Source organism: Pelodiscus sinensis, chromosome 20 (genome assembly GCF_052426305.1).
Source record: "Pelodiscus sinensis isolate ZL-2025 chromosome 20, ASM5242630v1, whole genome shotgun sequence".
Classification (NCBI taxonomy): Eukaryota; Metazoa; Chordata; order Testudines; family Trionychidae; genus Pelodiscus; species Pelodiscus sinensis.
The window spans coordinates 29,383,622-29,398,343 of NC_143071.1; the positions used below are offsets into that span (position 1 = coordinate 29,383,622).

Consider the following 14,722-nt stretch of genomic DNA (forward strand, 5'->3'; position numbering starts at 1 on the left):
CGTAAGCTGATTAGCAGAGTGCCCACAGCTGGGTTTGGTTTCCCCTGGTGGTGCACATTCACACAGGGTTCAGTGCACATGCACATTTATTCTGCCCATGGAAGGAAAAGAATAGAGGGAACACGGCCCAGACCCCCACCAGGGGGTGAAGGAAGTCAATGGGGCTAGACGGAGTTACACCCACTGAGGAGCAGGACTCCCGTATCTCAATTCTGGCCCAGCCCCCCCGAACAAACCCTCCACTGAACGAGCAGGCTGCGGAGCGGCTGAGCTGGAACCCACGGCCCAGCATGCATCTGGGACAGTCCTCTGTTCTCCAGCTAGCCAGCAAGCGAGGCACAATCCACTGGCTTCTCAGCTCCATCTCTCGGCTCAGGCTCTGAGTCACCTGCGTTCTCTGCCTGACTCCACTGCCTGCGTGTGTGTTGGGTGGGGGGGGGGGGGCAGGAACGGGCTGGAAAGCTGCACTCCAGGGCACCTGTTGCACTATTCTGGGACAAAACAGACATAGGCCTTTCTAGTGTCGTAAAGCGCCCTTGTGGGGCGATGCTGCACAGTCCCCCAGCTGCACTCCTGCCTGCGAAGCCACAAACCCAATTCCTGTGACAAGTGCCAGCCTCCACTCTAGCAACCTCTGAACACGCCGCCCCCAGCCCCCGGGCCAAGTTCCTGGCTCTTTTTCTTGCTACATAACAGTTTCCTTCACATGTTCCCATTCAGCGTGTCCCTGACGTTTGCAGAGGGGGCAGGAAACCAGCATTCACTAGCTAATGCCTGGGCAAGCCATTTCAATCACGTGCCGGCAGATTGCCAGCCACAGGCGACTGTGCGGCTAGCTAGAGGAAGGACTCAAGGTGCGCCTGCCCTTTGTGCGGGTCCAGACCAACCGAGCCGAGCGGAGGAGACAGACTGGCGGGTTCTGGGCCGCTCGCAGGGCGAGGGCCGAAATCGTCCCCACTGCACTGGCGGGAGGAAGAGGGCTCCGTGCGGGATGGCTTACCTTGCCTTTGTGCTCTGCTAGCTCACCGGGGCGGCCCTGGCCTGGCCCGGGAAGCAGAAGGCTTCCCCTTCATGGTAGCATCGTTTTCCACTTCCGGAGCATCACAGGCTCCTGCAGCCCGTGTGCTGGTGCAGGGTGCACAGGCAGGTTCCTGCCAGGCTCAAAGATGCCCCATCCCTGTGCTGGAAGGCCCCACGTCCTTTCTCCCCGTCCACAAGGCCAGCTCCCGCAACCCCCGAGATGGGCTGCTCCCCACAGCAGTGCAACTCACCCTGCCTCATCTGGCTCTTCCCAGAGCCTCCCCCAGCAAGCGGGGCAGAGCACCCCCCGCTGCCAGCTTGCAACGCCAGCACGGTCCTCAACATGCCCGTCTCCTCTCAGCAGGAGCGTGGCTTGGCTGGGGAGGGAAAGGAGGGGGACAGCCTGGAGCATCATCCCAGGATCTGCAGAGCAGGACCCTCTGCGTGGGGGTCTGCCCCGTCCTGCAGAGAAGGGGCTCAGTTATTCCCACAGCCCCACCCCCCCTCCTTTGGCTGCCTCCTTGGTGCTGGGGGTTCACACTGGGGCAGGGGAAGGAAATGGCTGGGGCAGGGCAGGATGTACGTGTGCTGTCCCCCCGCCAGCCCCCCAAAGAAGCTGATGACCCTGGGGCTGGAGGCCTCTCTGCCCCCGAGCCGAGCCTCCCGCGCACGGTGGGGCCACTGAGCAAGCCTGGCCTCTCGGCAGGTGGCCCTGGTTCCCAGGAGCCGCACAGGTGTCCCCAGGGGGCTCCTCAGGCTGCTCTGCCAACAGTGAGCGAACGACCCATCACGTACGGGGTGAGTGTCTGCCTGCCGGTGGCCCAGCTGGTAGGGGTGGCTCTAAGCCAGTCGCTGTGGAATTGCAGTGAGCGACTAGACCAACGGGTCCCTCATGCCACGTCAGCCGCACTGCTGAGCCTCTCGGGGCAGGCCATGGGACCAGAAATTCTCATCCAGGCGGGCACTTCCCATGTTATTGTTTCTCGTCGTTCCCTTGGACTCCCTCGCCTGCCTCCCTGCGGCCATTGGTGTCATGCTGGGACTGTGGGTTCCCTGGGGCCTGGGCCGTGTTTGTACAGCACCTAGCACCGGCTGGACTGGGGCTGCGAGGGGACCCTCTCACTGCCCCACAGTCACTCCCCTCCTGTTCCGAGCACTTACAAAACAAGCCCACGTCTGTGCAAACAAGAAAGGCTCAGATTAGCCACAATTACCCTAAACCCCCCGTCCAAAGTGCTGTGCTCAGTTCAGTAAAAATCCACTGTCCCAGTTTCATCCCTTGGCAGAAGGCATCCGCCTGGAGCAGACTCCTCACAAGTCAGGATCCAACAGGGAGCAGGAAGAAACACAGGCCACAAGTGACCTATTTTGACAAATGAAATAGAAGTTGCAGGACATGAAGCTCCTCCTACCCCTCTGGCCTTTCTCGCCGTAGCCCCGAGGGCCTCCCGGCCGTCGCTCTCACGCCCTAGGAAGCAGGAGATATTCCTCTGTCTTTACTGATTGATGGGACTCACCCTTCCGTAGCCGCGGCGTCCATCCTTGTCTCATTTGTCACCCCCCCATTTTGAATGGAGGTGTGCATCCCCTTGGCAGCCTCACGCAGAGCCCGCCCCGTCCGGGGCCACGGCCAGGCCTAGAGTGTTGGCGCTGAGCAGTCTCAGCCAGCAGGCCGGGATCGACTGGTGGATCCTGGAGCCCCTGAGCCGTGACCCTGACCAGCTTGGCCCGGAGGCTCTCAGGAGCCGGCACTTCGGCTGTCCCTCCCCCACTGCCTTGCTGCTCCTGCCCTCTGCCTTGGTGCTGTCCCCCCCGGAGCCTCCTGCTTGCTGCGCTGGGTGGGGGAGGCAGAAGAGGGGGGCCAAATCCCCTCTCCCCACCCCCATCCCCACAGACTGGGCCTCAGGGAAGGGGCAGGACCAGGGCAGCTGGGTTCGACTCCCACCTGTGCTAGAGGCTGCCGGCCTCACCCCCAGTCAGAGCCTGCAGGGAGCGGAAGGGAGCCTGAGGCGCTGGCCAGGGAGGCCAGGACACCCCCGCAAGGCCGGGCCGGCTCGTCATTCCAGCCAGAGTCTAATCTGCAGCCGGAGCCTTGAGCAAGAGCGGAGCCCTGCGGGGGAAAGCAGAGAACCAATTCCAACAGCCAGCGGGGGCCACCCACGCCCATGGGGGCTTCCCCACAGGCAGGCGTGGAAGGACCAGAGCTGGCATTAGACTGAGGGGCTGGAGGAGGCTCCCAGGGCAGGGGAAGCGCTGGCCCGGTGCAGGTCTGGTACCGAACCCCGAGGAGCAGTGGCTGCGGGGGAGCAGAGCTGCCGCCTGGTTCTCTGACCCAGCCGCGCCTGCTCTGGGCCCCCACGTCAGCCACTTGCCCTTCCACCCGCCGCCTCTGGGGGCTGCTGCTGGGAGCCTGAGGGAAACGGCCAAGCCCCCGACAGCCTGGCTCTGGTAAGGAGCTCCCAGCCCCCCTCTGGGCAGGCCTCCCCATGGGGACCCAGGTGCTTCCCCCAGAGACCAGCTCTCCGGCTCCTCCCCTGCACAAAGCCAGGCTCAGGCCAGGCCTCCGGCCAGTGGGGGAGCGTTTGGGGCCAGCCCAGGCATTTCCGCATCTTTAGCATGGGAAGTGGGAGGGGACAAGCACAAGGGCCGGGGGTTTGGCTGCTCACCCCGGGCGGTTATTTGCTTGGAGCAGCGAGCTGGGGCCCGGGCATGGACTGAGGCCCGGCCATGCAGGGCGCTGGACAGACATGGAGGCCAGTGCCTGCCGGGAGAGCCAGGGTGCCTGGGGGAGGAGCGCTTTGCCCAGGCCGGGCTGACCCGCGAGGCCTTTGTGGCCTTTGGCACCAGAGCAGAAGGAGCAGTGGTGACACCTCTTCAGGGCAATGGAGGCTCCCTGAGGGGCCAGGCGCCGTGAACCCGGAGAGGAGGCAGAGAGGTGGGGGGGGGGGACACTCGCACCCCTATCTCACCAGGACCTCATAGGGAAGGGAGTGCAGCAGAGTGCCCCATGCCGGGCGAAGGGAGGGGGAAGGTGGGGAGAACTGCAGCTGCGGACCCTTTGCAGCTTGGCTGTGCTGGAGCAGAAGTGGAGGGGTCACAGCACCGTCCGGGGGAGCCAGGGATCAGCTGGGGTCCCTGCTTCGTCCCCAGGGGTCAGGAAGAGGAAACCTGCATCCCCCTTTCAAGAGGAAGACTTGGGGGAACGATCCCAGGCGTCTGCCTCCTCAGCCCGCCCTGGGCACTGGCGCAGGAAGGGCTGATGTGGACTCGTGGCAGGGCTCAGGCGTGGGGATTTCAGCCTTCAGACACCTGCCCGGTCACACAAGAGCCAGTGACAAGAGCGATACAAAAGGCGGCACAAGTTAGCTCGACTGCACCAGGGCTAGCGCTGCATCCCCGAGACTCCTCCGCCTCAGCACATACCTCCATGAGGGACAGGGGCCTCGCTTACTTCGCCTCCCACAGCACCGCTGCTGAGTTTGGCCCAGGTTAGAGCAGGGCACTGGCAGTTTGCACTGCTGGGTTAGCCTAACAACTGCTCTGCCAGTGACTTACTTTGTGGCCCTGGCCAGTTCATTTAACCTCTTTGGAACTTAGTTACCCACTTTATCCAGGGGATGCGTCATATAAAGTACGAGGCCACTGAGCATTAACCTTCTGGACTTTTTCTGGACTTTTTCTCCCCCCTCCCTCTCTCACCCTTTCCTTCCTCCTGCCCTCCAACAGAGGACAGGTTGTTTGTGCACAGCTCTTGGATAGCACTTCAGCTCCACTCTGTGCCTGGTTCTCTTTGTTATGCTCCTCTCCAGCGTCCTCTGCTTGTCCTTCTAGCTGCAGGGCTTTTGCATCTCACAAAAATACTAGAAGGTGTCTGGGTGTTTTCAATGAGGTGTGTGGGGGGTGGGGTGTCACCTTTCGGTTCAGGCCCAGCGTTAATGAGTGAACTGGAGGAGAGGCCAGGGTGGCTCATGGGGATGGGGACAGGACACAAACCCTCCCGCCTCCAAGGCTCTGCCTTGGTCGCAGCCGTGATGCTTGTGCACATGGCTGTGTGGACACGTTGGGGACTCCTTCATGGGTTTCTCCTGCACAGAAGCACAGTTGGTGCCCTTGTGGGCAGGCTCAGAGGGGAAGCCAAGCCCCCCAGCACATGGGCACCGCTTGCCTGGGTCACAGAGGAGGGTGTCCCTGGCCCAGGCTTGTTCGCAGATGACGGCCGATGGGTGGAAGTGGGGAAGCTTGAAGGCTGCCACTGCCCGTGTCACAGGTCCCAGAGGCCCGATCTGCTCCCACCCAGCCGTGCAGAAACCAGGGCCCAGGCTGGCTTGGACGGGCTCCGGGCAGGGCCAGGAACGGATCGCAGTGAAAGGTCAGTCCTGGCGAACCAGCCCCAGAGCAGGGCCGGAGCCGCCCGCCTGGCTGCACCAAGCCCAGGGTAGGTGGTGGGAGGTAGCCCCGCTGCACCCGCACAGCCCCGCCAGCGGCCAGTCCGCAGGGACCAAGCAGGCAAGGGCGGAGGCGGGTCTCACCCAGCGCCACGAGCAGCCCAGCCGCTGCCCAGCCCGCGGGCTGGCTCCCAGCCTCCCCGCTCCCGCGCCGGGCTCCCCAAGCGCCAGCCCAGCCCCGGCCGGCACCGCGGGTCGCGCTGCCCCGGCCCCGGCCCGTGCGCATGGAGCAGGCGTGCGGCGGGGACGCGCCCGGAGTGATGTCAGGAGCCCGGCTGGCAGCGGTGGGCGGGCCCAGGGCTGGGCGCTCGGCTCCGCTGCCGCCTGTAGCGCAGGCAGCGCCCGCTCCCCGCGCCACTCGCTGCCGAGCCCAGCGCGCTGCGGTCCTCGCCGGGCGGCATGGTAAGCGGGCGCGGGCCGGCGCGGGGATCCCCGCCCTGCGCCCCCCGCAGCGGCTTCCGCGCCTCCCCCTGCCCGGCTGCCCCGCGCCCTTATCCCTGCCCCGCGCCCCGCAGCTACCCCCTGCCCCCGCCCTTACCCCTGCCCTGCGCCCCGCAGCTACCCCCTGCCCCCGCCCTTACCCTGCGCCCCGCGGCTACCCCCTGCCCCCGCCCTTACCCCTGCCCTGCGCCCCGCAGCTACCCCCTGCCCCCGCCCTTACCCCTGCGCCCCGCAGCTACCCCCTGCCCCCGCCCTTACCCCTGCCCTGCGCCCCGCAGCTACCCCCTGCCCCCGCCCTTACCCCTGCGCCCCGCAGCTACCCCCTCTGCCCCCCCCGCCCCCCCCTTTACCCCCTGCCCCCCCCGCCCTGCGCCCCGCAGCTACCCCCTGCCCCCGCCCTTACCCCTGCGCCCCGCAGCTACCCCTGCCCCCGCCCTTACCCCTGCGCCCCGCAGCTACCCCCTGCCCCCGCCCTTACCCTGCGCCCCGCGGCTACCCCCTACTCTGTCCCGCTCCGGCTGCCCCCGCCCTTACCCCTGCCCTGCCCCGGCTCCCCCTCCGGACCCACCGCAGCACCCTCCTGCCCCTCACACCGCGTCTGCTTTTGGCCCCGCCAGCCTCGGCGCTCCCTGCGCCCCTGCTGGCTGCCCCCCTCCGCTCCGACTCCCCCACCCCGCACGCCCCCCTCCTCAGTGCGGAGCTGCGCCCCGGGCAGCGTCTGGGGCTGTGCCCCCCTGGGATCCCCGAGCTGACAGCGCCGGTTCTCTGCCCTCCGGGAGCTTCCCAGATCCCCAGCCGGCTGCTCGGTCCCGGCTCCCCAAATCACCAGCCCCTGTACCCCCTCCCGATCTGTGCCCCCCATACCCGCTCCGGCGACTCGCCCCTGCTCCGCTCTGACCCCCGTTCCCGTCTCTCCCCAGCCAGTGGTCAGAGGAGCAGCTGCCGGGACTGGACGCGCCGATCTCCGCGGAGCAGCCGGCCGGGGCGCCGGGCAGCGCCTCTCGCTTCCTGCCGGGATGACGGGGCTTCTGCAGAGCCGGGCGTCGGAGCCCGGCGCCTGCCCCTAAAGCTCCGAGGCCGGGCGGCGGCGCTTGCTGTGCCCGGGGCCCCCCATGGGGCGGCGGCGCCGGGGCTCCTGATCGCTCGGTCCGCTCCGTCCGCCCCGCTCCCGCCATGGGCCGCCGGCGCCTGCCGCTGCCGCTGCTGCTGCTCGCCCTGCAGCTGCTCGCCCTGCTGCTGGCCGCGCCCGCCGCCGGGCCCCCGCGGGCCAAGGGCAACCGGACGCAGGGCGCCGCCCGCCGGCCGCCGCGCCCGCCCAAGGAGCCGCTGAACCAGACGCTGGTCGGGCCCGGGGCCGCGGCGCCCAGCGCGGCCAGCAGGGGCGGCGGGGCGGCCGCGGGCCCGGCGCACGAGACGTGCTGGGGCTACTACGACGTGAGCGGCCAGTGGGACAAGGAGTTCGAGTGCAACAACAGCCAGAGCGGCTTCCGCTACTGCTGCGGCACCTGCTACTACCGCTTCTGCTGCAACAAGCGCGCCGAGAAGCTGGACCAGGCCCAGTGCCGCAACTACCAGAGCCCGGGCTGGATCACCACGCCCGGCCTGCGCCCCGCGCCGCCCGACGCCTTCCCGCCCGACAAGTACGACCCGGCCAAGGACAGCACCAACGCCACGGTCTACATCTCCTGCGGCGCCGTGGCCTTCGTGCTGGCGGCCGGCGTCTTCGCCAAGGTGGCCTACGACAAGGCGCGGCGCCCGCCCCGGGAGATGAACATCCACAGGTGAGAGCCGACCCGAGAGACCCCCTCGGCCCGTCCACACAGCCGGCCCTTGGCCCGAGAGACCCCTCAGCCCGTCCACACAGCCGGCCCTGACCCGAGAGACCCCTCGGCCCGTCCACACAGCCGGCCCCTGGCCCGAGAGACCCCCGCAGCCCGTCCGCACAGCCGGCCCCTGACCCGAGAGACCCCCGCAGCCCGTCCACACAGCCCGCCCCGGCCCGAGAGACCCCCTCGGCCCGTCCGCACAGCCGGCCCCGGCCCGAGAGACCCCTCGGCCCATCCACACAGCCGGCCCCTGACCCGAGAGACCCCCTCGGCCCGTCCGCACAGCCGGCCCTGACCCGAGAGACCCCTCAGCCCGTCCACACAGCCGGCCCTGACCCGAGAGACCCCTCGGCCCGTCCGCACAGCCGGCCCTGACCCGAGAGACCCCCGCGGCCCGTCCACACAGCCGGCCCCGACCCGAGAGACCCCCTCGGCCCGTCCGCACAGCCGGTCCCCGACCCGAGAGACCCCTCGGCCCGTCCGCACAGCCGGCCCCCGACCCGAGAGACCCCCTCAGCCCGTCCACACAGCCGGCCCTTGGCCCGAGAGACCCCTCAGCCCGTCCACACAGCCGGCCCCGACCCGAGAGACCCCCTTGGCCCATCCACACAGCCAGCCCCGACCCGAGAGACCCCCGCAGCCCGTCCACACAGCCGGCCCCGACCGGAGAGACCCCCTCGGCCCGTCCACACAGCCGGCCCTTGGCCCGAGAGACCCCTCAGCCCGTCCGCACAGCCGGCCCCGACCCGAGAGACCCCCTCGGCCCGTCCGCACAGCCCGTCCGCACAGCCGGCCCCCGACCCGAGAGACCCCTCGGCCCGTCCGCACAGCCGGCCCTTGGCCCGAGAGACCCCTCAGCCCGTCCACACAGCCGGCCCTTGGCCCGAGAGACCCCTCAGCCCGTCCGCACAGCCAGCCCCTGACCCGAGAGACCCCTCAGCCCGTCCGCACAGCCGGCCCCTGACCCGAGAGACCCCTCAGCCCGTCCGCACAGCCGGCCCTGACCCGAGAGACCCCTCGGCCCGTCCGCACAGCCGGCCCCCGACCCGAGAGACCCCTCGGCCCGTCCGCACAGCCAGCCCCCGACCCGAGAGACCCCTCGGCCCGTCCGCACAGCCGGCCCTGACCCGAGAGACCCCCGCAGCCCGTCCACACAGCCGGCCCTGACCCGAGAGACCCCCGCAGCCCGTCCGCACAGCCGGCCCTGACCCGAGAGACCCCCACAGCCCGTCTGCACAGCCGGCCCTGACCCGAGAGACCCCCTCGGCCTGTCCGCACAGCCGGCCCTGACCCGAGAGACCCCCTCGGCCCATCCACACAGCCGGCCCCGACCCGAGAGACCCCTCGGCCCGTCCGCACAGCCGGCCCCTGACCCGAGAGACCCCTCGGCCCGTCCGCACAGCCGGCCCCCGACCCGAGAGACCCCCGCGGCCCGTCCACACAGCCGGCCCCTGACCCGAGAGACCCCCTCAGCCCGTCCACACAGCCGGCCCTTGGCCCGAGAGACCCCCTCAGCCCGTCCGCACAGCCGGCCCCTGGCCCGAGAGACCCCCTCGGCCCGTCCGCACAGCTGGCCCCCGACCCGAGAGACCCCTCGGCCCGTCCACACAGCCGGCCCCGACCCGAGAGACCCCTCGGCCCGTCCACACAGCCGGCCCTGACCCGAGAGACCCCCTCGGCCCGTCCACACAGCCGGCCCCTGACCCGAGAGACCCCCTCAGCCCGTCCGCACAGCCGGCCCTGACCCGAGAGACCCCCTCGGCCCATCCGCACAGCCGGCCCTGACCCGAGAGACCCCCTCAGCCCGCCCTCACGTCGCGCCCCGACCCGAGAGACCCCCTCGGCCCGTCTCCACAGCCGGCCCCTGACCCGAGAGACCCCCGCAGCCCGTCCACACAGCCGGCCCCTGACCCGAGAGACCCCCGCAACCCATCCATACAGCCGGCCCCTGACCGGAGAGACCCCTGCAACCCGTCCTCACAGCCGGCCCTTGTCCCGAGAAACCCCCGCAGCCCGTCCATACAGCCGGCCCGTGACCGGAGAGACCCCCGCAGCCCGTCCGCACAGCCGGCCCGTGACCGGAGAGACCCCCGCAGCCCATCCATACAGCCGGCCCGTGACCGGAGAGACCCCTGCAGCCCATCCATACAGCCCGTGACCGGAGAGACCCCCGCAACCCGTCCTCACAGCCGGCCCTTGACCCGAGAGACCCCCACAGCCTGTCCATACAGCCCACCCCGACTGGAGAGACCCCCACAGCCTATCCACACAGCCCATCCCGACCGGAGAGACCCCCACAGCCCATCCACACAGCTGGCCCCTGACTGGAGAGACCCTCCACAGCCCACCCTGACCGGAGAGATCCCCACATCCCATCCACAAAGCCTGCCCCTGACCGGAGAGACCCCCACATCCCACCCACACAGCATGCCCCAGCTGGAGAACCCCCCCCCCCACATCCCTCCCACACAGCCTGCCACAACCAGAGAACCCCCACATCCCACTGACACAGTCCACCTGGATGGAGAGACCCCCACAGCCCATCCACACAGCCTGCTCTGGCCAGTTAGCCTCCAGAATACCTCCAGCCCCTCACCCACACAGCCTGCCCAGCTGGAGAGACCCCCACATCCCACTGACAGAGCCGGCCCCGGCTGGAACAGCTCCCCGCCCTCATAGTCTGCTGTGTCTGGGGCATCCGTTCCAATGAGGACAGCCCCCAGAGCCCCGGCAGTGCCGCCAGAACCCTACCCCAAACAGCCTTCCTGGGGACACAACTGACCACCAGCACTATCTGAGACACCCTATGGGACATCCCTCCATTCTCCCACACAGCCTCTCCCATTCGGGGGACACTCTAGGCCCCTGTAGCCTGCTATCTATGGGACTTCCCTCAGGAACACCCCGCACAGTCAGCCTTGAAAGATAAATCCTCCAGGGCCCCTCTGGCACCCAGGCAGTTCACCAAGGGAGATAAACACCCACAGGTGAGACCCCCACTGCCCCTCCAGGACAACCCACCACAGCCTGCCCCCTCCACATAGCCACAGATAAACACCAAGAGGTGAGGCCTCACGAGACACCCCCAATTTCCGTCAAGCCTGTTTTCTCCAGAACACCTCCTAGGTCCCCCTCACAACGCATCCCTCCCAGGACACCCCTACATCCCCCTCATGGCCCATCCACTCTAGGAGACACCCCCATAGCCTAGCTCATCACCACAGCCCATCCCCTCTGGGACACCTCTAGGTCCCCCATGAAACCCACCTGGGGAGACAAACATCCTCTGGTGAGCCCTTTCCCTGGGGCGATCCCCAAAACAACCAACCCCCCTCTGGGAGAGCCCCAAACCTTCTACACAGTCCATCTCCTCCAGGACACCCCATAGCTACCCATGTAGCCCACTCTGAGAGATGAGCATCCACAGAGGATGCCTTCCCCACTGCTGGGCTCCTCCAGAATGCCTAATTCCCCCTGCTGGGACGCCCCTCCCCCAGTCCCACCCCAGAGATGTTTATCTGCACTTGAGACCCCCCCTCACCAGCTTTATGGGCAGCCTGCCCTAAACCCTTCCCCCCCAAACCCCAGAGATGATTCTCCATGGGAGAGACTCCGAGCCAAGGGCCACACCCCTCTGGGGTACCCCCAACTGGGCTACACTTACCCTACGCCCCCACCCCACCCCGGGGAGAAACATCCACAAGTTAGAGACCTTCTCCCCCCAGGACACACCCCTCAACCCCTTCCCCCCTTTCCTGGCTCTCCCCAGCCTGGGGCCTCTGTTCAGGTGAGAGGGGCCGGGAGACAGCCCGGGAAAGGCTGAGGCCTCCTGCTCCCCACCTCCTGCCCTTCCATGGGCCCCAGCAGATGAACACAGGCTGGTGTGGGGCACTCTTCCCCCCTTTCAGGGGACCTACAAGCCCCTGCCCTGGGGCACCCTGTTCTCTGTTGCCACTCATCCCCTTTCGCCTACTCACCCTCCAGCACCTGGGCTGCTGGACAGCTCCCCACATGCCTCTGCAGGGAGCCTCAGCCTCTCTGGTCTGTCCCTTTGCCAGCCTCCTCCTGCCTCCGGCCCTGGGCCTGTCTCTCCTCCCCTTCCCCACATTCCAGGGTGCACCAGGCCCCAAACACCCCAAGTTCTGCCGGTGGCTTCTCCGCTGTCCCTGTGCTGCCAGGACATTCCAGTGAGAGGTTCCCAAAGCACCAATTGGCCTGTTCCACTTGGCCTCTTGGCAACCCCCCGATGGAGATGATGAAATAGCGGGGGGTGGGGGGGGCAGATAAAGGGATTTTTGAAATTACTCAAGCCACAGGTCCTGTCCTCTGTGTGTGTATCGGGGGAGGGGGAGGGGTGTTAGGGAAGAATCTTCATGTAATTTTTATTTTTAAAATGACATGCTTAATGCTTTGGATATCGAAATGGTAGGGGGAGACCAGCTGCAGGAGGAGTGTTGCTCTGTATAAACCTGGTAGGAAATATGAAGGGCAGATTGCAATGCCACGTTTCCTTCTGGAATGTCTCTAGCTGATTGTGGTTTCTGGTGAGCTAGGACCTTAAATTGCCGTCTAATCCTGGACTGTCGCATGCTCTGAGAGTTCCCAAATATAAACTTGAAACAATGGGACACTCCCTCCTTAAAAATGCACTGGCACGCTCTCGTGGGAAGAAGCAAGTGTCTCTGGCAGATAATGCTTAATTTAAATCATCTTAATTAAAAATTCATTCCCTGTGTTTATCAAAAACCCCCAACCATGTTTTAAAGGCTGAACTAGAAATGTGACCCACAGAGTTTGGAGAGTGGAAATTGTAGCTTCTTACGCAGAGAAAAAAGCAAAGTGGCACAAAGAGGAGTTCTGTGTTTGAGAGGCGTTTGAAATCAAATCTCTCTTCTGTGTCTCATACACAAGAGCTGAAATCCAAGCTCGGTGCTGCTGTGCGGTGCCATAGCTCCTCTGAAGTCAACAGAGCTGTCCTGGCGCACCCCCGCCGAGAAGCCCCCAGCCCCAAGCCTGTCTGCCGAAAGGCAGTGCTTTGCGTTACTCAGTGAGTTGCAGGGCCTGGATGCGAGCTCCTTTCCTCTGGTGCTAAGGATAGGACTTCAGGACCTGGTGTCTGTTCAACACAGGGCTTCCAAGAGCAGCCCCATCAGGAATAGATTCGTGCATGTTTGTTCCTAGGACTAGATCCTTAACTGCAGTAGATTGCAGCGCTCCATTGGCTTTGCCGTGCCAATGCCAGCTTAGATCAGCTGAACCCCAGCTCCATTCATGAGCCCCCTTTACTGAGGGGCTGTGGCAGTGGGTCCAATAACGGCCTATCTCCCCACTCACTGGCGGTGTTGGGAAATCCAGTGCTTCCCCTCCAAGTGAGGTTTGCCGGTGTACCATGGGGCTACTGTGGCACCATTGGAACAGAGGCGGCATTGCTACACCGAGCTCCGTTATTCTTGTCATTTGCATTCCTTTGATGCTTCCTTTGCTTTATTTAGATAAGTTCTGGTAGAAATGAATCACCTGTATGTGGCTGAGGGGTGTGAGTGGCAGATTGAGTGCTCGGAAAGCTTGACTTCCAGGGCGTTTTAAAGAACTGTTTGACTTTTATTATTATAATGTGGTAGCTGATAAAAGATGATACCTCTCGCAGATGTTTAACCTATATTCGATCAACTTGGCACCTGGTTTAAATATTATGAAGCCTAGCTCCAGCTGACGGGGGGAGGGGGGGCTGCAGAATGTTAGTGTTTGTGTCCTAAACATAATGTAAACCTACAGACTAGATCTGTGCTTCTTAGTCCCTGAGAACTACAGCCGCGCGGCGGGAAAGGCGAGGAAACAGCAGCACCGTCCGGTACCTACATACCTCTAGGGCCATGTCAGTCGGAGTTGTGTATAACATCTGGAATAATGCACTGGGCAGATGTCAATGTGCATTAAACGTTGGGGCGTGTGTCCCACCGAAATCTTCCGAGTGAGGTGAATGGCAGTTTTAACAAAAATCAGCATGTTGCTGGGAATGGGCCTGATTCTGCCCCACTGACATCAATGGCAAGATTCCTGTTGACTTCAGTGAGAGCAGGATCAAGCCTAAAAGACAACCTGCAAGGAGAAGCTGCCAAGTGGTGTGTCGATGGCGTGTTGGTAGGTCTCCGGTATCTTTCCAGCAGCAGCACTAGCTCATTTCGAAGCAGCGTTTCCATGGCTGTTGGGTTCCTGGGTGGCTTTCTGCAGAGTGGTTAGTTGAGGCATATACAGAACCGTCACCGCCATAGGAAACAAGCGTCTGATTCCCCACTGGGCTATTGGCATGTTCATCTCCCAAGTGCAAATGTGGTCTCTTTCTTTTCTTGTAAGACCCCAGGATCATACCTGTCCGGTAATTAGTGGTGTTGCTGGGGTTCTCAACTGCACCAGAACAATTATAACATTATGGATGGCTTGCAAAAATAACATGTCTGGATGGCTTGATAAGCAGAAGCTGAAATACACCCGAAATCGTGGAAGCAGTTGGGCTATTTTCAAACAAATGGACTTGGAGAATATGTTAACATTTTTCTGCCTGACCTCATGCAAGTGACTTGCAGCTTGGTCTCACTTTGCCCCTCGGGAGGCGTGCCGGCCTCACTAGCGCATGACGTGCACTAGATACAAACTGCCGTGGAGTTCTAATGTTTTTGACTAGCCAACATTTTGCTCGGATTTCCCTGCAAACGCCTGTGTGGGGACAATGGCAATTTTTTTCTACATGGGCATTTTTAGTTACATATGGCCATGTCCTCATTTCAGCCAAGAGAGCCAATCCCAGAATCCTTGATGATGACGAATTAGGAAGTGTTGTTGTTTTTAAAAGTCATACTCTGTTTCTATGGCTTAGATGGAGGACGCAGAATCTCCTCACCTGTGAGTAAAGACTCCAAACTCCCATGTTGCCCAATTCAGTGCTAGAAGTATTGCTCCGTGACTCCTGTGTAGTCTTCAGCAGAAGTAACT

The 14,722-nt window shown here is 64.2% G+C and overlaps 1 protein-coding gene across 4 annotated transcripts in view; it reads left to right on the plus strand.

The window, feature by feature from the left end:
* The first annotated feature begins 5,739 nt into the window (after positions 1-5,739).
* SHISA6 (shisa family member 6) overlaps positions 5,740-14,722 on the plus strand; it is a 202,653-nt gene continuing 193,670 nt past the window's right edge. For all 4 annotated transcript variants that reach the window (XM_075903456.2, XM_075903457.2, XM_075903458.2 and 1 more), the window contains exons 1-2: positions 5,740-5,867; positions 6,827-7,687. In XM_075903456.2, the coding sequence (XP_075759571.1) occupies positions 7,080-7,687 (608 nt within the window). In that variant the 5' untranslated portion in view covers positions 5,740-5,867; positions 6,827-7,079. The remainder of the gene's footprint in view (positions 5,868-6,826; positions 7,688-14,722) is intronic.